Here is a 21,980-nt window from a genome sequence, read left to right as displayed (position 1 = left end):
CTGCTGTCGATGAGGAGGATGATCCTGAAGATAATGCATGAATCATGAAGCTGGCTGTGAAGGAGGCTTGCACAGGAAGACAGTAGACACTGGAGGCTATCATGGGGAAAGACATTCAATTTGCAGAACTAACCAGCATTACGAAGAGAAAAAACCTTCAAGTGTTAACACAGAGAGCCAAGTTAAAGGTCTGAGAAAAGCCAGGCTAAGCTGCACTTCAACAGGCTGCAACTATCAAACAGAAGCAACTGGAGTCTTCCGGAAATGCCTCAGGGAAGGTCTGTGGGTGTATTTACGCCTCTGGCTTATGATGTGCACAGCAAGTTTTGTGAAGTACTCCCCAGCCAACACTAAAACAGAAACCCGAGTGACATTTTCACCTAATTAGGATCAAAAATAAAATGAAGTCTAGCCAAGAAGATACAGGCTTTGCAGGATGACAGCATTGTTGGCACATTTCCTGAACAGAAAGAAAAACTAAGTAAACAAGTCTTTGTCCTACAACCATCTCACTACGAAATTTGCATAGAGAGATTTATGAAGTTAAGACCTAAACTGCAATATCTAATCGGCATTTTCAAAGCAGGAGGAAAAATTATCATTAAAAATTAAAAGACAGTGGCCACCACCTTCAGAGAGCAGACCCTCATCAAACACTCAGTGTACCGAGACACTTAGGAACTCATTCAGTTTTTAAGAAAGACGTTTCACTTTCAAAAAATCTGTAACTGGAATCAGCATCTTTGTAATTGCTCCTTGCTGTTCTTTGACTTGAAATTTGAGCATTCTGCCAACACATTCCTTTTTTTTTTTTAAATATTTATTTATTTGAAAGTCAGAGTTGCACAGAGAGAGGAGAGGCAGAGATGGGGGGTGGGTCTTCCATCCCATGGTTCACTTCCTAATTGGTCGCAACATCCAGAGCTGCGCTGATCCAAAGCCAGGAGCCAGGAGCTTCTTCTGGGTCTCCCACGCTGGCACAGGGGCCCAACATCTTCTACTGCTATCCCAGGCCATAGCAGAGAGTGGATAGGAAGTGGAGCAGCCGGGACTAGAACCGGTGCCCATAGATGATGCCGGCACTTCAGGCCAGGGTGTTAACCCACTGGGTCACAGAGCTGGCCCCCTGCCAACACATTCCTAAACTTCACAGACAAAAGGCTGGGTGGCTCTCAGGCTAGCTCACTGAATTACCAAATAGGCTTAATAAGGCAGAGGGAGGGAATCTTCTGAGTTCAGTTGACTCCAGTTTTTCATAGTATTTATACTGACCTTCATTCAATGTTATAGAGTAAGAATCTAATAGAAAACTATGTATTGCTAAAAGAGTCACCCCTCCATCTCTAAAATTCTAAATTTTTAAAAAGATTTTATTTATTTATTTGAGAGGTAGAGTTACAGACAGTGAGAGGGAGAGACAGAGAAAAAGGTCTTCCTTCCATTTGTTCACTCCCCAAATGGCTGCAACAGCCATAGCTGTGCCGATCCGAAGCCAGGAGCCAGGTGCTTCCTCCTGGTCTCCTATGCGGGTGCAGGGGCCCAAGCACTTGGGCCATCTTGTACTGCTATTCAAGACCACAGCAGAGAGCTGGATTGGAAGAGGAACGGCTGGGACTAGAATAGGTGCCCATACAGGATGCCAGTGCTGCAGGCAGAAGATTAACCCACTGCGCCACAGCGCCGGGCCCCTAAAATTCTAAATTTTCAAAGGTGCTAATTTATTAACTCATATGAAAAGTTTGACTGCTTCAAGGATAGTACAGAGAATCTGCTATCTAAGCAGGTCCAGCAGCTCCTATGTTTCACAAATCCGCTTCCTAGATGTTTCACTTCACACACTATCTAAGGGCCTAATAGCCTGTTGAGGGTCATGAACCAAAGAAGTGGATTTTCACTTGTGAGAGTGGAAAATACTAACTTGATAAAACTATGTGTTCCACTTCTTTTTGTTTTGATTTCCTTTCCAAATATGAAAACAACTATTTCCTTTCTAGTACACTTCAGGCTTCCTTTTTACTTCAGTGTTTCTGAAATCAGAGTATAAGAAGATTCTTCAAAAATATTGTGAAAACGAAATTGGGAGTTTATTTTGATGCAAAATTCCTTGGAATCCATGTAGTTTTTCATAATATGCACATTCCATGAACTGTTTAAACATCCCTCATGAATGTGAATTTTAAAATCATTATGACCAAAATAAACTGACATTTAGTTTCACTTCTGTGAACATTATGAAGAGCGCTTATATCTATCAAGAAATAAAAATATTATACAATGTAAGATTTTATTATTCTTACTATAGTAATGAATCTTACAATTTATGGTACTTAAGAGTAGACAAATAGTTATTTGCTATTGACACCTTATAAAGTAGCTATACTGCATTGCTATCCCATCTGCTCAAAGATGGTCCACAGTGTATACAATGCTCCTTACGCAGGGGGTTTCTCTGGCCTTTAGCCCATTCATTTTACAATATAGATAAATGTCCATGCAATCTGTAAGTCACATCAAATGTCCTCATGAAGGGAAACCGAGTGTAAAACATGGTACTGTAAAACCCTCTACCTGGAAGTTTAAATAGGCACTATCCTGTACAACAGTGTCAAAGACCTTAACTTTTACCTTTTCTGTAATGTGACAATTCAATGTTTTTGAATTTCTGAAGTCCCAGAGCAGTGATTTCCATAGTGTGGTCCAAGCATCAGGAGTATTAGCATGCCTTAGGATTCTGCCAGAAACACAAACTCTTGGGTTTCACCCAAATCTACTGAGTTAGAGAACTTGGAAATGAGACCCCATAATCTGTATTTTAATTAGCCCTCAGAAGATTCTCCTGCTCACTCATGTGCCAAAGCTATGCCCCAGGGGTGGGGAATGTCTGTCCTGTGGACTATATAAGTCCTGCAAAATCATGTAGCCTGACCCTGCTAATGCAATTGGAAGTTGGACTTGAAATCTATCCCAGGCTAATTGTTAAGTTGATAATTTGGATGGCCCATGAATGATATTATAAATATCCAAATAGCTCTTGGCAGAAAAAAGGTTCCTCACCTCTGTTACAGCATTCACTCCTAAGTTTGACTACTGACAATAATCACATGTAGACCTCCTAAAATTAATGAGTCAGTAGCTCTCTGGAGTACCTAGTTACTTGGATTTAAAAAAAAAAAAAAACAAAAAAACAAAAAAACTCCTGTGAGAAATCACACTCTAGAAATTTTCAAATTCAACCAACAATTTCACAGATTGTGAGGTTGTCTGTGGAGTACCAGACTGGTCCTCTTATCTCCTATCTGGCTGTGGTTACCAAATAACATGGCAAGATGCCTGCTAAACAACATAAGAGCTATCTCGCTTCCTAGATAAGATACTGGCTTTGGGAAAGACTCAGAACAGAGCCCAAGTAGCCCTGGGTACTTCATAAATGGAGAAAAAAAAAATCAAACACAATTCCAACACTTTTCTTAGGAATGAAAGAGTGGAAAATTGTCACGTGCACAAGTGTCAGAAAAAGTCTCAGTTATTATGAAAGGTTCTAATCTACTCTTCTAAACAGTCAGGTTAGTTAGCAACCCCAGCTCTCCTCCTGCCCTGTCCTTTTCATCAATGAGCCTGAGGGTAGAAATAATCATAACACTTTGCTTCAGAGAACACTTGCTAGTACTTGTTCTGATCCAACTGGTCCTTTGCTTACAAAAATGAATCAATTTTTCAAGACCAGCAGCCATCTGAGGAACGTCATCATCATGGAAACGAAGGACCAACATAAATATATACCATTGCAAAAGGATATAGAAAAGGACAAAGACAGAGGAGAGCTTGTAAAATAAATCAATATCCTGAAACTCAAATGGACTTTCCATAAGAGAATAAGTGACTGTGAGAAATGAGTAATCAAAGATAAACCAAGAGTTTTCAGACATTTAAAATACGGCTGCCCAACTAAAGTATGTTTATTAATGACTTCTTTCAAATAAAATAATCTGAAAGATAAAAATCAAAGAAATTAATAAAGATCCATGGCCAATGAATGTAAGAGATCCAAAATCTAAGTAGTGGAAATCAAAGAAGAAGAAAATAGAAACAATACAAAGAGGAAATGAAAACTGTGAATTAAAAATAATACATCTCTTTACTGAGGGTAAAAACAAATTTAAATATAAAGGATTCGCTATTTTTATTGTTCATAACCAATATTAAGACACATCTTTTATATCTAAGTCAGCAATTTATGTTCTAATTATGCAAGAATTGGAAGAACAACAGTCTTCAAATCCAGATATACTTCAAGTCAGAAGCAATATCTGCAAGTGGTGCCAGAGGTTATTTCCATTTAGTTCTTTATTTTAATTTTAATGAGTTTTTAACCTATTAAATGTGACTTATGATACAATTATAAAAACATTCTGATATTCCCTTCCTCCCTCCCATGTCCTTCCTCCTCTCTTCCTCTTACCCTCCTTCCTCCCATTCTGTTTTTTTTCTTTTTTTTTTTAGTTTTGAGATAACATTTTAACTTTACATTATAGTAAAATGCTTAAAACTTCATCAAATAAGAAGCTGAATAAGTAAAAGCAAAATGACCCTAGTTTAGTAGGGATACAGACAACTATTCTAAATAATAATTAGACAGAAAAATGATCATTTCACCATTTAGAGTAAATTTTAACGTAATCACAGATTATTAACACTATAGTAGTGAAACATTCTTAACCACTGGTTTGACAAAGGTAGGAGACACAGCTTTACAAAACTATATTTGAAGCAATACTGATACACAGAGATTTTTTTTCTTTTTCCTTTTTTTGTTTGTTTTTTAAACTTTAGCTCTCACATATAAGGGAGATCATGTGGTATTTGTCTTTCTGGTTCCAGCTAATTTCACTCAACATGTGCCCTCCAGCTGCATGCAGTTTGCTGTAAATGGTAGAATTTCACTCTTTTTTTATTGCTGAGTAACATTCCACTGTGAATGCATACTACATTTTCTTTACTCATTCATCTGAAGTGGGCACACTGGTTGACTACAGATTTTGGCTGCTATAAACATGATGGTGCAGGTATCACTTTGATACATTGTGTTCAAGTCTTTTGGGTATATACCCAGTAGCAGGATTGCTGGATCATATGACACGTCTTTTTCCAGCTTTTAAAGATATCTCCACAATATTTTCCATGGTGACTGCAGTAATTTACATTCCCAGTAACAGTGTAAAAGTGTCTCCCTTGGTTCACATCTTCACCAGTATTTGTTAATCACTTCATTTTGGATTTTAGCCATTCTGATGGGGTGAGGCAATATGTCATTGTGGTTTTGATTTCATTTCCCCGATGGCTAGTGATGTTGAACATTTTTTTCATAAGTTTCTTGTCCATTTGTATTTATTTTTTTTCAGAAATGTCTGTTGAATTCCTTTGCCATTTATCAACTAGATTTTTTGTTGTTGTTGAATTTAAGTTGATAATATATTCAGGATATTAATCCTTTGTCAGATAGGTAGTTTGCAAGTATTTTTTCCCATTCTGTTGGATGTCTCTTCATTATATTGATAGTTTCCTTGGCTGTGCAAAGTTTCTGAGTTTGATATAGTTCCATTAGTTTAGTTTTGCTTTTGCTGCCTGTGTTTTGGGGATCTTGTCCAAGAAATCCTCCCCTACATCACTGTCTTGGCGTGTTTCCCCTACATTTTCTTGCAGTAACTTCAAAGTCACAGGTCTTAAATTTAGGTCTTTGACCCATCTTGAGTTGAATTTTTTTAAATTTTTTTTTTTATTTTTTTTTAACTTTTATTTAATGAATATAAATTTCCAGTGTACAGCTTATGGATTACAATGGCTTCCCCCCCCCCCATAACTTCCCTCCCACCCGCAACCCTCCCCTCTCCCGCTCCCTCTCCCCTTCCATTTGCATCAAGATTCATTTTCAATTCTCTTTATATACAGATGATCAATTTAGTATAAAGATTTCAACAGTTTGCACCCACATAGAAACACAAAGTGAAACATACTGTTTGAGTACTAGTTATAGCATTAAATCACAATGGACAGCACATTAAGGAGTGGACAGTGAGAGAGAGAGACAGAGAGAAAGGTCTCCCTTTTTGCCGTTGGTTCACCCTCCAATGGCCGCCGCGGTAGGCGTGCTGCGGCCGGCGCACCGCGCTGATCCGATGGCAGGAGCCAGGTGCTTCTCCTGGTCTCCCATGGGGTGCAGGGCCCAAGCACTTGGGCCATCCTCCACTGCACTCCCTGGCCACAGCAGAGAGCTGGCCTGGAAGAGGGGCAACCGAGACAGAATCCGGTGCCCCGACCGGGACTAGGACCTGGTGTGCCGGCACCGCAAGGCGGAGGATTAGCCTAGTGAGCTGCGGCGCCGGCTGGAGTTGAATTTTTTTATATGGTGAGATGTATGGATCTAAATTCACTCTTTTAAAATATACATCCAGTTTTACCAGCACCATTTGTTGAAGTGATTATCCTTCCTTGACTGCATGGTCTGCTCACTTTTGTCAAAGATCAGTTGGCTGCATGTGTGTGAATTAATTTCTGAGCTCTCTATCCTGTAACACTGATGTATGCATCATTTTTTTCTGCCAGTGCCATGCTTTTTGATTACTATATTTTTGCAGTATGCTTTGAAATCAGATATTGTGATTCCTCAGGCTTTAGTTTTCTTGTTCAGGTCTCTCTGGCTATTCTGGGTCTTTTGTGATTCCATATGAATTTCAGGATTTCTTTTTGGTATTTTGGTAAGGATTGCACTGAATCTACAGATTGCTTTAGGTAGTATGGACATTTGGGTGATATTAATTCTTCCAATCCAGGAGTAACGGATAGCTTTCCATTTTTTTGTGTGTTTTTGATAATTTCTTTCATCAATGTTTAATAATTTTCACTGTAAAGATCTTTCACTTCTTTGTTTAAATTTATTCTAGACATTTGATAATTTTGTGGCTATTATGAATGGACTTCTTTCTTTCTGTGAGTTCCTCATTAGCATAAAAAAGCTACTGTTTTTTGTATGTATATTTTGTAATCTGCAACTTTCCTTAAATGGTTCATCAATTCTAACGGGAGTTTCAGTTTTTCCATGTACAACATCATGTCATCCGCAAACAATGGATGATGTGACCTCCCCTTTTCCAGTTTTGATGCCCTTTATTTATTTCTCCTCCCTAAGAGCTCTTCCTACAACTTCCAGTACTATATTGAATAAGAGTGGTAAGAGTGGACATCCTTGTCTTGTTTCATATATGAGGGGAAATACTTTTAGTTTTTCCCAATTGAGTATGATATCGGCTGTTGGTTTGTGATATATAGCGTTTAAAATTTTTAGAAATGTTTCTTCTACATTTCTGGAGGGCTTTTATCATGAAGGGATGTTGATTCTTTTCAAATGTTTTTTCTGCATCTATTTTCATGACCATATGGTTTTGGTTCTTCATTCTGTTGATGTGCTTTATGATGCTTATTTAATTGCAAATATTGAACCACCCTTGCATTTCTGGGATAAATCCCACTTGATTGTGATGTATGATCTTTTTATGTGGATTTGGATTAAGTTTGATAGTATCTTACTGAGAATCTTTGCATCTATGTTCATCAAGCACATAGGTCTGTAGTTTTCATTTTATGACCAGACAAAAAAGATCACTAAAGATACACTGGAGTTGAAACACACTATGGAACAAATGGACCTAACAGACATTTACAGGACATATTACCCAACATTCATCAGTAAGTGGAACATTTTCTAGGATCAACCACATATTAGGCCATAAATCTGGTCTTAGCATATTTAAAAATACTGCAATCATACGTATCTTCCTAGAACATCAATGAACAAAACTAGAAATAAACAATAAGAAGAACACTAGAAAATCATAAATACTTGGAAATTAAACAGCATGCTGCCAAATGATCAATGGGTTATTGAAGAAATTAAGAAATAAAAAACTTTCTTGAAATAAATGGCAATGAAAACTCAACATATCAAAACCTGTGGGCTACAGGAAAAGCAGTATTAAAAGGAAAGTTTATTAGGTTTATGTGCTTACATTAAAGGAAGAGAAATGTATCAAATTAAAGATCTAATAGCGCATCTTAGAAAAACAAGAACAAACAAAACCCCACAACAACAGGAGGCAAGACATAATAAGGATCAGAGCAGAAGTAAATGAAATTGAAACCAAAAAGCTACAGATCAACAAAACAAAAAGTTAGATTTTTAGGAAGATAAATAAAATAGATAAACATCTAGCCAGATTAATAAAGAAAAACACTCAAATAAATAAAATTAGAGATGAAAAAGGAGACATTACAACTGACACCACTGAAATACATTGTTAAGAAACTACTATGAAGAAATATATGCTAATAACCTGAAAAACTTCAAAGAAATGGATAAATTTCTTGATTCACATAAGCTACCAAGATTAAATTAAGAAGATGCAGACAATCTAAACAGAACTGTAACAAGCAGTGAAATTGAAGCAGTAATCAAAAATCTTCCATCAAGAAAAAATCTGGGACCTGATGGTTTTTCCACTGAATTCCACAAAACACTCAAACAGAAAATAACTCCAATACTCCTCAAACTATTTCATAATATTGAATAGGATGGAACTCTGCCAAGCACTATTTATGAAGCCAGCATCGCTTCGATACCAAAACCAAACCAGAGTTTCTAAATACACTTCTAGGCACTTGTCTTTAGTCACAAGGGACTAATAATTGTTAAACCAAGTTCACAATCCAAGAACATTTGCTCACATAAGAAGGACGGGAAAACAAGTCTCTCACAACACTGGTACAAGTCTAGAAAATATCAAAATAGGGCATTGTATGCAGCGACTTCATGAAGCATTTGCAAGGCTCTTTGCTTTTCCCTGGATACATAATTATGACTAAGCCTCATGGAGTTTCACAGAAGTAGTTTTCTAATTCAAAATAATTTAAGGATCACCTAAAATACTTGGTAGCTTCATTATTTCACATCTGCACTTTACCACCTCTTCCTCCATCTACATACCTGCATAGACACATGCACACATATCTTCTCTTCTGCTGAGACGTGGGAAGATCAAATGACTCAAGACATTCAGATTATTTAGAAAAGCAGCAAACATTTAGGATGTTAGCCTTATTCCTCAAACACAATTGTAAGGTGCATTCTTAGGAGCAAAATCTGAGAAATGAATGCGAGTTAACTGAATAACAGACCATCAGTGAAACACACTCATTGGTCTACTTTAAATCTTAGCAAGGATGTGTTTTTCATCCTTTCCTGAACAGCACTGCTCCCAGGGGTGTATGCAGATGAGAGCTGCATCCTCACATAGGCCAGTGCTTGCCTGATTGTCCTTCAACTAAAACTGAACATATTGCTGGTGCCAACTACCCCTCAACTCACAGCTACTCAGAATTAGCTAATCTCCTCACTTTCCCCAGGAAATAATTCCTCCACTCCCAGAAAATGGTCTTACAGAATGTAAAAACTCATCTGATTTTTTACAAGCTGGAACTGCTATGGAATTTTCTTTTTTTTAAAAAAAATTTTCAGTTCCAAATTGCCTTTTGGCATCTTTTGCCAATAGTGTAGTTTTATCCTTAGGTCAGATAAAGTCTTATCTCTTAAGAGGAAATTCTGTAGTTATTTCAAAGTATCTATTCTGTTCAAACACGACTAGTCTCTCAGCTTAACTCTCCCTTCTTTAAGGCAAATGTGACTCTCCAACCCCAACTCCAATTTCTCCTACTGGTTCTTTAAAATCCATGTTTTATATATCATTCAAATTTCAGTCATTCTGATTGCTAGCTATCCCTCTAAAATGTTGTGACTCTAATTGCGAACAATATTCCAGGTGTAATTTGATAATGATAATGATGATGCTATAATGATAACAGCTGCTACTAATGGAAATATTAGTGCCAAATGTTACACAAAAACCTGTCTTGATTATACCATTGCCTATATTTATTACAATATTGCACAGATGAGGAACCATAGCTTGAAGAAGCCAAGTGACCTATTTGGCTCCAGTGAGTAATCCATACTATACAGGTCTGTTGTATTCAAAAACGGTTCTTTCTCCACTACAATAGTGTAGAGGATTCTTCAGATCACAACGTCCTCCCTTAGAGGTATTTTGCATTTACTGACACATGAAAGGTACTATCACTTTTTACACTGGAGGCAGAGGAACACAATTAACTCTCCTATTTTGAAGTACTTAGAAGTATTATATTTATTTTTACTGAAATATTAGCCAGGATATAGCCTTCTACAAAATTCAATAACCCTTTGCTAACAGTTAATTTGTAGTCAATACATCAAATGCTTAAATGTATCAATCCATGTTGATCTCTTCAGTGAGGATGATTTAGGATGAAATCATTTAATATGGAAAACACAGTCTTTATCCCACCAATGAGTGCGTAACAAGTTGTTTTATATAATATCCAAATTGGGATTTTTACAATAACAGACACACTTATGTTTCTGATGTCCTAAAAATGGTCAGTACCTTTAAGAAGAGGTATTTGTATTAACACACTCTTACACCCTCATGGGAACTTTCTGCTACATCAATTATGGTCAGCAGGTGGTGACTGCCTTCATCCAAGTACAGATGTCAAATCACTTTTAAATACCTATCCTTGGATTTTTGAGCTGGTTGTTAATACTTTTCCCCATGGCAGACATAAAAGAACTAGTTTGCATTTCATACACTAGGTACAGCTGGCTGAAATGTACTAAGAGAAAACAGAAAGCATCACAGGTTATGAGAATAACTTGGATTCTCAAAGTAAGGACCACAATAAAATCTACACAGGTTGGGAAGGGTGATGCTGAGCCACGGGCTCTCTGTCAATGGATTTACTAGCTCTCAAGACCAGTAGAAATCTGTAGCAGTATGGGATTTTTAGTAATCAAAAGTAACAATAAATATTAACTACTAGATTTGTTCTCTACGTTATTTGATTTAATCCTCAACAACCTCATGTGACAGGCAACTTTATTTCCATTTCATGCACAAGGACACTGAGGCTCAGTATGACTCAGGAAGCAGTGACTTTGAGAGGCCAGCAAGAACGATTTCTGACGCTCTTGCAAAGTTCAAAGTGTGGGAATTTTGCTGTTGTTAGATCTTTTTAAAAGGATATGCCTGGGCCGGCGCCGTGGCTTAACAGGCTAATCCTCCGCCTTGTGGTGCCGGCACACCAGGTTCTAGTCCCGGTTGGGGTGCCGGATTCTCTCCTGGTTGCCCCTCTTCCAGGCCAGCTCTCTGCTATGGCCCGGGAAGGCAGTGGAGGATGGCCCAAGTCCTTGGGCCCTGCACCCGCATGGGAGACCAGGAGAAGCACCTGGCTCCTGGCTTCGGATCAGCACAATGCGCCAGCTACAGCGGCCATTGGAGGGTGAACCAACGGCAAAAAGGAAGACCTTTCTCTCTGTCTCTCTCTCTCACTATCCACTCTGCCTGTCAAAAGGAAAAAAAAAAAAAAAAAAGGATATGCCTGAATGGCTGTTTCCTCACCTGCTATAGCCCTGTGAAATTGCCCATGAAACAGCTGCTGAGAAAATTCTGTACCTTCTCACTATCTGTCCATCCCACTAAGGCTGAGATTAACCAACAAAGCAACAATGTGGAGAATGAGACACTGGGGCAGGCCAATTCTGGTCCGGAAGAGACAGTATTAGATATAACTTGAGCAGGCTATCAGTGGGCCCAGTTGAATGAATTCCATGTTCCCTTTCAGACAGTAGTTCAAATGTCCCACATGCAGAACTTGGATTCAGGGTTGAAGGCTGTCTCAGGCAGCCTTGCTCTTCTGAGTGAGGGAGGCATCACTATGAGGCCATATAGCCCACACTGTAATTAAACAGATGGCCCAGAATCTAACAGAGCAACTGTTGTGGAACTGACTGTTCCCATTTCAAAGGTACATAATACTACCTCCTCCCATTTTCCTTATTTTCATTTCTGGAAGTGACATGTTAAGTGGCCTTGCAGTATAACAGAATGCTGTGTCCTCATCATAACATGACTGGAATTTTATATATTTGTAAAAAGAAAGATATATTTGCTTGTACTAACAGTCCTAAACTATATTTGGCAGTATCGGATTTCCAAGGCATTGGCACATCCGAGACAATTCATCATCTCTGAACCAGAATTCATTCCTCAATTTCAAGAATGCTCAAAAGAACTTGGTTAATATAGGCTAGTGCATAAGTTTGTTAACTGGTGCTTTCAGGGTGGCATTTCCTAAAAAGAAATCAGCAAGTATAGCAGTATCCCTTTCCCAAAGTGACTGAAAATTACAGAGAAGACATAGACAAAGTAGAGACCATAGTTGCTATGTAGACACAACATGATGAGTTGCCTCTGACTATGCAGATAACAGCAACACGGTGGCCAAAGAGACAAGATTTAAGATACAGGACTGGAAACACCTGGAAATGGGTTTCTCCTTTCTATTCTGGCAGTTAACTTTTGTGGTCTGCATAGTGATCAATATAATAGAGCCCATTTAATTCTCCAAATCTCATCAGTTATAGCAAAGTCTCCATCACTCTAAATTTAAGAAAAGTTATGAAATAAGCAGTAGTTCACATTGATCTTCTAGCATCCTCAGCACTCTACTTCAGGCATTGCTCTAAACATCCTTTAAGATCTTATAAATCTAACTACTTTACCTTAGCAGGACTACTCACTAATATACTTTTTATATTCATATATATTTATTCAAATTATACCCATGGCCTTTATGACAGAAGAGGGTAGAAATATCATGTATTGTTCACTATTTATCTCTAGAGTACATTATAATGCTTGGTAAATAATTAGTGCTCCATAAATATTTAGTGAATGAGTAAATTATTAAATGAATGAACAAGAAATGAGCTCAGTCTTCATTTTCCCTGCTCTGAGCTGCCTAAAATCAGTTTATATTGTCCTCTCTGAATCTGAACCAATAGTTAGTGTTGACATGTGGACAAGGTGTTGAAGATTTAGCAATGTCATTTGCAGTTGAGAAAGGGAGGGTGGATGGGGGAAAGGAAGAGAAGAGGCCAGAGAAAGAAAGAATGGGAATGAACAAATGACTAGAGTTTTCCTAAAGGAAGGGATGGATGAATAAGGTGGATAATCAGAACAACTTGTTTAATGGATAGAATGATAAGTTTATTTGAACATGCCTGATTAACTTCCTATGCATAATAACAGGGTCTAGATATAACACATATTATTAATACCATACTTCATTCTCTATAGCAATGATTTTCTGTCTCACTGAATATGAGTAAGGGCCAATTTTCCTTAAGAACAGATTATTTTCCTGAGAACAGAGGTCTGTTGACCTTGTCCCTCCAATATCAGTGTCTCTACTAAGGTAAGTCAGATACCAACAGAGCTACTGTGCCACTATGTGGCTGTATGAACTTGAACCAATCATTTTTGATGCTGTTCCTCTAACTGTAAAGAAAGGAATATTAATATCTAACTCATTTTAATATAGTAACTATGAACTGAAATGAGCTATGTAAAGGCTAATGGATTATCATGTTAATTTTTAATATTCATGTCAAAATTATACTCTATTAACAAGAAACACCTGGATGTTGTCTATGTCCTTAGGCACAAGTTCTTCAAAATAAAAAGACCTTGTTTGTTTATCTGAGCAGGTTGAGTAAGGCTCAAATGAAGAAACATCAGTGAATGTGCTTCATTTCCATACAACTATGGTGTATTAAAAGCCCAGTAAAATTTTATCTAACCACTAACATTCAGGTTGCACAGGAACAATATATTGTTCAAAATATTCTTATAATATGGGATAACTATGTGGGAAGATTAAATAAGGATAGGTGAGCTAGAATAACAATTTATATGAGCCTGGCATTCTAATTCCACCCCTTAACCATCAATCCCATGTGCCTACTTTGCCATGATGTACCTGTCTCATCTAGGACCAGGAATGAGGATATACCATGATGACCAAGTGTGACCGAGTGGAAGTAAAGCTCTGTATGGAGGTGCCTTGAAGCTCCCAGAAAGTCTCATATATACCCAACTCCACCCTGTTTGCTTATTTACTTCCCACCTCATAAGAGACTGATACAAGATCAAGTGGCCCTTTGGTGCTTTTTGGTTTCTGGACCATGATTTTGTGTCCTTCTCTGCTCTCCTCCCATGCTCTCTGGCCCACTCACAGTGGTTATCTCTTCATATGGGGTTGCCCACACTCATGCATGAGTGTATATTCACTCTCTCTCTTTTAAATAAATCCAGCTCTCACTTGTGTGCTCTATTTATGGCTCTGCTTTAAATTCTTATCTCTGTGGGGGTAAGAAGTTGGAATAAAAATTGAGATACTTATGACCATAAAACTTGCATCAGCAACTTGAAACTAACAAAGAATTTGGACTTTAAAGAAAAACATTATGCAGTCTACATATACTATGAGTTAAGAAAATGAACATACAAGTAATCCTAAAGATATTACATAAAATTAATCATTGAAATCCAATAAAGCAAGTTCACTAAAAAGTCCTGTAAGGCAAAGATCTAGATTGAAAATAATGATTTAAAATAGAAGTGAACAGTTTCTTCAAAAATGTATGTAAGTTTAATTATCCCTACATGGTATCCTTTGAAATGGGCAAAAATTCCCACAATATGTCATAAGTGCTTTATTTCTGCTCAGAGCAGTTATTTAGACGCATGTGGCATGCCACAGCTAAAATTTCTCAGAAACGCCAACAGTATACTAACAGCAGTCCAGTTACTTATTGCCAAAAATGTTGGAAATAAAACTGTCAATTACAATTATTTGGTAGGGTAAGTTATGAAAACAATGCAAATAACCGACAAAGAAAAAGAGATTCAAAATGTTCTTCCGTTGTGAACCACCTCTGTGTTGGACCCCTGAAATGGAGATCAGTTATGGAATTAGCAATTCAGCCCATGCCACAGGGTAGGTGACTGAATCAATATGGACTCTAAAATCAGTCTAGAAAAGCAACCACATTGCAAAACAGGTCAGCACATTAGTGGAGTAAGTGCACATACACCTGTACTAATCTTGCTCATTATACAGCCTTCAGCAAAAATATAAACTTTAGTCCTTCAAACCAAAAAACAAAAACAAAACAAAAAAATGACTAATCCAAAATCTATGTATATTTTACTAGTATAAAAAGGTAAATTTATTTTGCAATGACAAATTTCATTTATGAAAGACAAAGGCTGTTAGAATATGTTATACTTTCCACCTCCACCTATTTTTCCAAATCTGTTGGAACTGTTTTCACAAATTCCATACTTTACATGCCTAGAACTACCCTGCATCTCTTTTTAGATTCTTAGAAATCTTTTATTACCAGTTTATTCTTCCATAAACATTTCTGTCAAAGGTCCAGTGAAAAGACTGAGTTCGAACTATTTCTGAGGGATACCAGTACCTCCCTCTTCAAAATTCAAGGTGCTAGCACAAGCTTTGGTCTAGACAAGAACCAGCCGTCTGTCTAAGGAAAAGCTTACAGCAAAACTCCATCCAGCTGGATTCTAAAAAATGACTTACAGCTTTCTATTTCCAAGGTGCAGTTTTGTTCATCCAGTGGGTACCGCCTTAGGTCCATCATGCAGGCCGCTGTGGTCGTGATTCTGGAAGAGAAATAGCAATGATACATGTTGTTAGCAGGTCCACTGCTGGAGTTTACCATTTAAATCCAAATAATGAAGAAAAACTGGGCTTCTAGGAGAATGTGACTTAGCCTAAACCCTATCAAAATAGTACTGTAACTTTGGATAACCATTTTCCTTTACAAATCTTATGTTGATGTGCAAAATAAAGAGACTGGACTGAATTGCTATTTTCCAAAGTATAGTCCATGAACTATTTGTACCAAATGAAAAAGGAGAGAGCTAAGCACAGAAGGTCTGGCTGTGTAAATGAGGTGAAGTTTGAAATTGCTATTAAAGATTGCAGTTTACTTTCTGCTGGTATATATTCAAGTATAGTCCATGAACTATTTGTACCAAAATCATGTGAGAGTGTTTGTTAGATAGGCCATGTCCATCATACCCATGTTTCCAGAATGTTTTACAGACAGCTATGGAGGGGTGGCAAGTGGGTAGGTACGGTTCTATTTTCTGAGCATTATAGGTGACTAAGAACACTAGAATATTCCTCTTCCTTTCACATTAACTTTCTACTTCCTTTCTCAAAACCCTAAAGGTTAACCTATCAATCTCAATCTGAACTTAATCTTCATTTTTTACCTTTCTATACATAGCATAACATTATGTGTGTGCTGTACAACACATAGGCATCCTTTTATCTAGCACTTGATTCATTCCATTATGTATAATTTGATATTCCTATGAATTGTAAGAGAGTTTCATCCTATTTATTTAGAACACTGACACCTTTATTATTTTATCAAGGAGAAAATAATCTTTTAAATTTGTTTTTGTCTTTTTTTTTCAGGATATTTTTCCCCACAATCTTTCTACACAAAATCTTCTATGATCCAAAAGCAAATAATTCTAAATGATTCATCATTATGTTTTCTGATCAATGAAGCAGCATAAGGTCATGAAAGAGCACTCATTCTTTAATACATCAAATGTAGGTGTAAATAACGAACTTTGGTAAGGCATCTAACAGAGTGCCTAGCAAAGAGTAGGTTTTTAAAAAACATATCTACCAAAGAAATCTAAGAGTAGAAATTACTAATTTTGAATTTGACAAATTTAGGTGTCCTCCACTGTGAGAGGTACTCTCTGTGCTGGAAACAGAGGGAAAAAGGTGATTCTAGTTGGGAGACATAGCCCACAGTTAGAGAGGCGCTCTGGCAGTAATTCAAGGGAACAGTCTACAGAATTACTCAGTTAGGTTTGAGAGTTTCAATTCGCTGTTGTATGGTGGAAGCATATAGTTAACATAAGCAGTTCTTGCCTCTTTCATTTGACTTCTACTTTGAGTTTCTGAAGTTCATTTATTTATCTGAAAGGCAGAATGTGTGTGTGTATGTGTGTGTGTGCATGAAAGAGAGACGGAGAGAGATCTCCCATTTGCAGGCTCACTCCCCAAACACCCACAACAGCTGGGGCTGGGCTAGCCTGAAGTCAGGAGCCAGGAACTCCTCCCAGATCTCATACATAAGTGACAGAGACCCAAGTATTTGAGCCAACACCTTGTGCCTCATTTATTACGTTTTATGCTATGTTAATTTTTGTTTTCTTTTTTACACTATGTGGGTATCCTGGAGCTGATGTACACCCTACTCCTTTCTTTCTTTAGTAAGTCCTTTTTGGCTCCTCTACCTCATTGCATTTCCATTCCTACTGCTTCCCTCTGAATCTATGTCTCCATTGTGTCACATCTGAGTCACTGCATATCTTGATCTCCTGGCTAACTATTATCCTCACAAAATCACAAAGTAGATTGTATCACCTCTCTGCTTAAATTTTTTAGGTGGCTTCTCCATTAAAATCCAAAGTGCAAGCTGTGGCCTACTATGCTTTGAAGATCCTGTGCCTTTTCTTGCTTCCCAGTGCCAATTCCCTGGTGTCCCTGCTCCATCTCTTTCACTCCTTACATTTGTTTCTCTGCCTAGATCAAGTTTTATCTTGGTCTTCACAGAACCATCCCTTTTGGCCCTGCAGTTCTAATGTCCCCTCCTCCAAGAAGAACTTCCCCAGCAGTCCATGCAGAGTGGCTACCTAGACTGATGCTCCAACTTAACTTTTTATTTATTTCCTACAAGCAGTTATCACAATATGAAATTATCTCATTTATATTTTAAGGAAATGTCTATTACTTCCAGTGAAGATTGTTTAATAGTGCTTTATTGCTTCTATTTATTGTTAAGACAATGTTAAGTAACATCATCTGATAGAATGACTATAAAAGGCATGCAAGTTACTAGGACACACATGAAAAAGGAGAGAGCTAAGCACAGAAGGTCTGGCTGTGTAAATGAGGTGAAGTTTGAAATTGTTATTAAAGATTGCAGTTTACTTTCTGCTGGTACATATTCAAGCCAGCTAATATCTGTGAAATAGTGCTGTGAACACCAAGAAAATAAATTTACTAATGTGATCACAGGAACAAAGAGTTTTACTTGTTTAAAAAATAAAGTAGAAGAAATTGTTTTTCTCACAACATTCATATTCATGCCAGTATTTTAGTGTTTTTAATGGTATGTTACATTTCATAAAGCTAAAAAGCATTGTAAGTATTTTCTAGTAAGTGTTTACAAAATCTTTGCAGGTGACTTTTGAAGAATTAAGTGGAAACTCTAGGTATAATACCATCCATTTGAGTCCTGATCAATGCACAAGGATGAATCACCTTAGACAAGTCAAATCACCTCTATTCTCTGACACCTGGTTTTCCTGCAAATAAAACCTTGTCATCCTGCTTTGTTGTGAGATGACAAAAATGTGAAGATATTCATAAATCATAAGATGTTCTACATTTTTTCTAAAATTATTACTAGCTACTGATGTGTACAGACAGTAAACACTCATTTTACTAGAGGATACTTGGTAGTATATGTTTGCATATAAAAGAAACATAGAACAACCATCATATTTATAAGCAAAGCAGATATATAAACATGGATGTAAATGGCTTCTCAGTAAATAAACACACTAAGCAATTCCCTCAGATGTGACTACGCACCTGTAGCATAATGTGCAAGAGAACCACATCTCCTCCAAGCACCCTGTGAGATGAGGAACCACATCTATTTTTGTCATATTTACATATCCAGCACTTTGCTTGCTTCCTGGCAATGTCACTAACTCAAGATAATAATAACAAAAATATTGACAAGCAAAGAAAAGAGAACTACATTCATAAACATTCCCAAACTAAAGATATTGAAAGAATAATCTACATTATCTTACATTAAAAAAAAAAAACTCAAATCAATTTGAAAGTCAAAATAATTTTTACAGAGTGACCTTGGAGTGAATGTTATTATGAAAAGCCCAGCGATAAAGTATTTAAGCCTGTTCTTTGGGCTGGATTTCTACAAGAATGTCAATGCAATAAACACATTTAACGATCTTTTCATGAACATGCCTTTCCGAATTCTGAGAGATATCCTTAATGGGCTTTAAATAACTCAACACGATTACTACAGTTTTTGGAATGGAGATAATAACCCCTTATGCAACATTCTTGAGTAAGTTTTAGGACCATGGTGAAATGGATGGAGACAGCTGTGTCTTCAATCAAAAGAAACACTCAATAATGTCTACAGAATGCACCTATTTACCTTAGGCAAATCCTCAACTTTTTTTTTTTTTTTTTTTTTTTTACTTTTTGACAGGCAGAGTGGACAGTGAGAGAGAGAGACAGAGAGAAAGGTCTTCCTTTTGCCGTTGGTTCACCCTCCAATGGCCGCCGCGGCTGGAGCGCTGCAGCAGGCGCACTGCGCTGTTCCGAAGCCAGGAGCCAGTTGCTTATCCTGGTCTCCCACGGGGTGCAGGGCCCAAGCACTTGGGCCATCCTCCACTGCACTCCCTGGCCACAGCAGAGAGCTGGCCTGGAAGAGGGGCAACCGGGACAGAATCCGGCGCCCGGACCGGGACTAGAATCTGGTGTGCTGGCGCCACTAGGCGGAGGATTAGCCTGTTGAGCCACGGCGCTGGCCAAATCCTCAACTTTTAAAAATGGATATATTTTTCAAAGGACTGAATTCTATTGTATGATGAAGGCCATCTTTGGGAAATGCCAATATTGTGACTGGGATAAGAGATCTTTCAAACAAACTTCATATTGCTTAGTCACTGGGCACTGATATCCAAAAATGACTTGTGTCATAAAATACTAACATAAGAAAAATAAACACATAACACAGTCTAAATAGTTATTTATTATTATTATTATTATTATTATTTTTTTTTTTGGCCAGGCAGAGTTAGACAGTGAGAGAGAGAAACAGAGAGACAGTGAGAAAGGTCTTCCTTCCGTTGGTTCACTCTCCTAATGGCCACTACGGCCGGCATTGCACCCATCCGAAACCAGGAGCCAAGTGCTTCCTCCTGGTCTCCCAGTGTGGGTGCATTGCCCAAGGACTTGGGTCATCCTCCACTGCCTTCCTGGGCAACAGCAGAGAGCTGGACTGGAGGTGGAGCAACCAGGACAGAATCCAGCACCCCAACCAGGACTAGAACCCGAGGTTACGGTGCCGCAAGCGGAGGATTAGCCAAGTAAGCCATGGCGCCAGCCGAGTCTAAACAGTTATTAAATGCATCTATAATACCATGAAATGAAATAACTAAGCCAGTATTTTGTAATAATGCTCTAATAGATGTTTTATAGTTTCATTACCTGAGATTAGATTTGATAATGCTGTCATAGCACTTCAAGTTTTGATATAACCAAAGTGGTTATTAAATACTGGATACATTCACCCCTCAGCCAATATGAAAGAATTTCATAATCATAATCAAAGTGACACACTTAAAAGCTTTCAGCAGACGCTTTAAATGGCACTTCAGGAGCTAGAATTGGGTCAAACATATGCTTAAACACATGGTAACTTTGTAAGAATTTCAGCCAGAGGTCACAAGAAAGTGACTTTTAATTATTTTTTCCTAAAAACTATGTATTTACTGGGCTGGGCATTTGGTGTGGTGGTTACTAAGAAGAGTATCAGAATGCCTGGGTTTGAGTGCCAATTGTGCTTCCTGCTAATGTGCAACCTGGGAACCAGCAGGTGATGGCTCAAGTACTGGGGTCTCTACCACCCATGTTTGAGACTCAGACTGAGTCATGAGCTCCTGCCTTGGTCTCGCACAGCTTGAGCTGTGGACGTTTGAGGAGTGAATCAGGGATAGATAATCTCTCTGTGCCTCTCTATGCCTTTCAAATAAATAAGAATATATAAAAGTTTAGAAAAATGTGTTTGAGAGAGAAGGAGAGAGCACCAGAGGGCCAGAAAAGTAATTTCATTCACTGGGTCACTCCCCAGATTCCTGCAACAGCCAAGACTGAGCCAGGTTGAAGCCAGGCGCTGGGAATTCCATCCTGGTCCCTCTTTGAGTTGCAGAGACCCAAAGACTTGAACTATCACCTGCTGCCTCCCTGGGAGTGAATTAGCAGAAAGCTAGGATCAGCAATTTAACCCAGGCAATTTGATATGGTATATGAGTGTCCTGATAACCACCAGGCTGCTTATCTGTCCCTAGAAAGTCACTGTTAATTTCTACTTTGTTTGAGTCCTTTATCTAGGTAATCATTCAAATTATTCCACAAGAAAAATTTGTTTTGCAACATCTCTTCATGTTGAAAATAAGATCCTTATCCTCAACTATATTCAAAACATATTTTTGTAATCCACAGCACACTTTCATTTTACCCAAAATGTTCATTTACTTAAAAGCACAACTTCGAGAAGTTGCAAGAATCTTCTCGCATTATTTAGCATCAGGTTAGACAAAGATTAATTTGTTAAGGTCAATTACCAAAGAAAATTTTTTTGTAGGTTATAATACAAAGTTAACATTTTTAGCTAGGGGTGGGAGTAAGTTCCAAATATTGCATTTAAGCATGAAAGTATAAACTCAAATTTTTAAAAGCCCTAAAGGGCTTATCTGAGTCTCTTCCCCTAAAGATCCTTAAAAAAAGCATTGTGCTTCCATTTTCTCCAAGAAGTCCTGATGTTTTTCTGTCTCATGACCATGTAGGTTGGGAAACAAATCTGTCACATATCCCTCTCCTGTAATATGCTCTTACTTTACAGTAGAGAAGGTAGAATGTTGCTGTAGGAATTGAGTGATTCTGCTTCAACACTCTCACTAGCCACAAACAAACCTAATATTAGTGCTGTGGCGCAGCGGGTTAAAGCCCTGGCCTGAAGCGCCGGCATCTCATATGGGTGCCAGTTCTAGTCCTGACTGCTCCTCTTCCGATACAGCTCTCTGCTATGGCCTGGGAAAGCAGTAGAG

At 37.9% G+C, this 21,980-nt stretch overlaps 1 protein-coding gene across 3 annotated transcripts in view; it reads right to left on the bottom strand.

Moving 5' to 3' along the window:
• The window catches only part of GABRB2 (gamma-aminobutyric acid type A receptor subunit beta2), a 316,460-nt gene that overhangs the window by 124,125 nt on the left and 170,355 nt on the right, over positions 1-21,980 (bottom strand). For all 3 annotated transcript variants that reach the window (XM_062189679.1, XM_062189681.1, XM_062189680.1), the window contains exon 5: positions 15,592-15,674. In XM_062189679.1, coding sequence (XP_062045663.1) covers positions 15,592-15,674 — 83 coding nt within the window. The remainder of the gene's footprint in view (positions 1-15,591; positions 15,675-21,980) is intronic.

The sequence above is a fragment of the Lepus europaeus genome, chromosome 4 (assembly GCF_033115175.1).
Source record: "Lepus europaeus isolate LE1 chromosome 4, mLepTim1.pri, whole genome shotgun sequence".
Classification (NCBI taxonomy): domain Eukaryota; kingdom Metazoa; phylum Chordata; class Mammalia; order Lagomorpha; family Leporidae; genus Lepus; species Lepus europaeus.
Note: the sequence above shows the minus strand (reverse complement) of the source record. Positions and strands in the feature narration are given on the sequence as shown.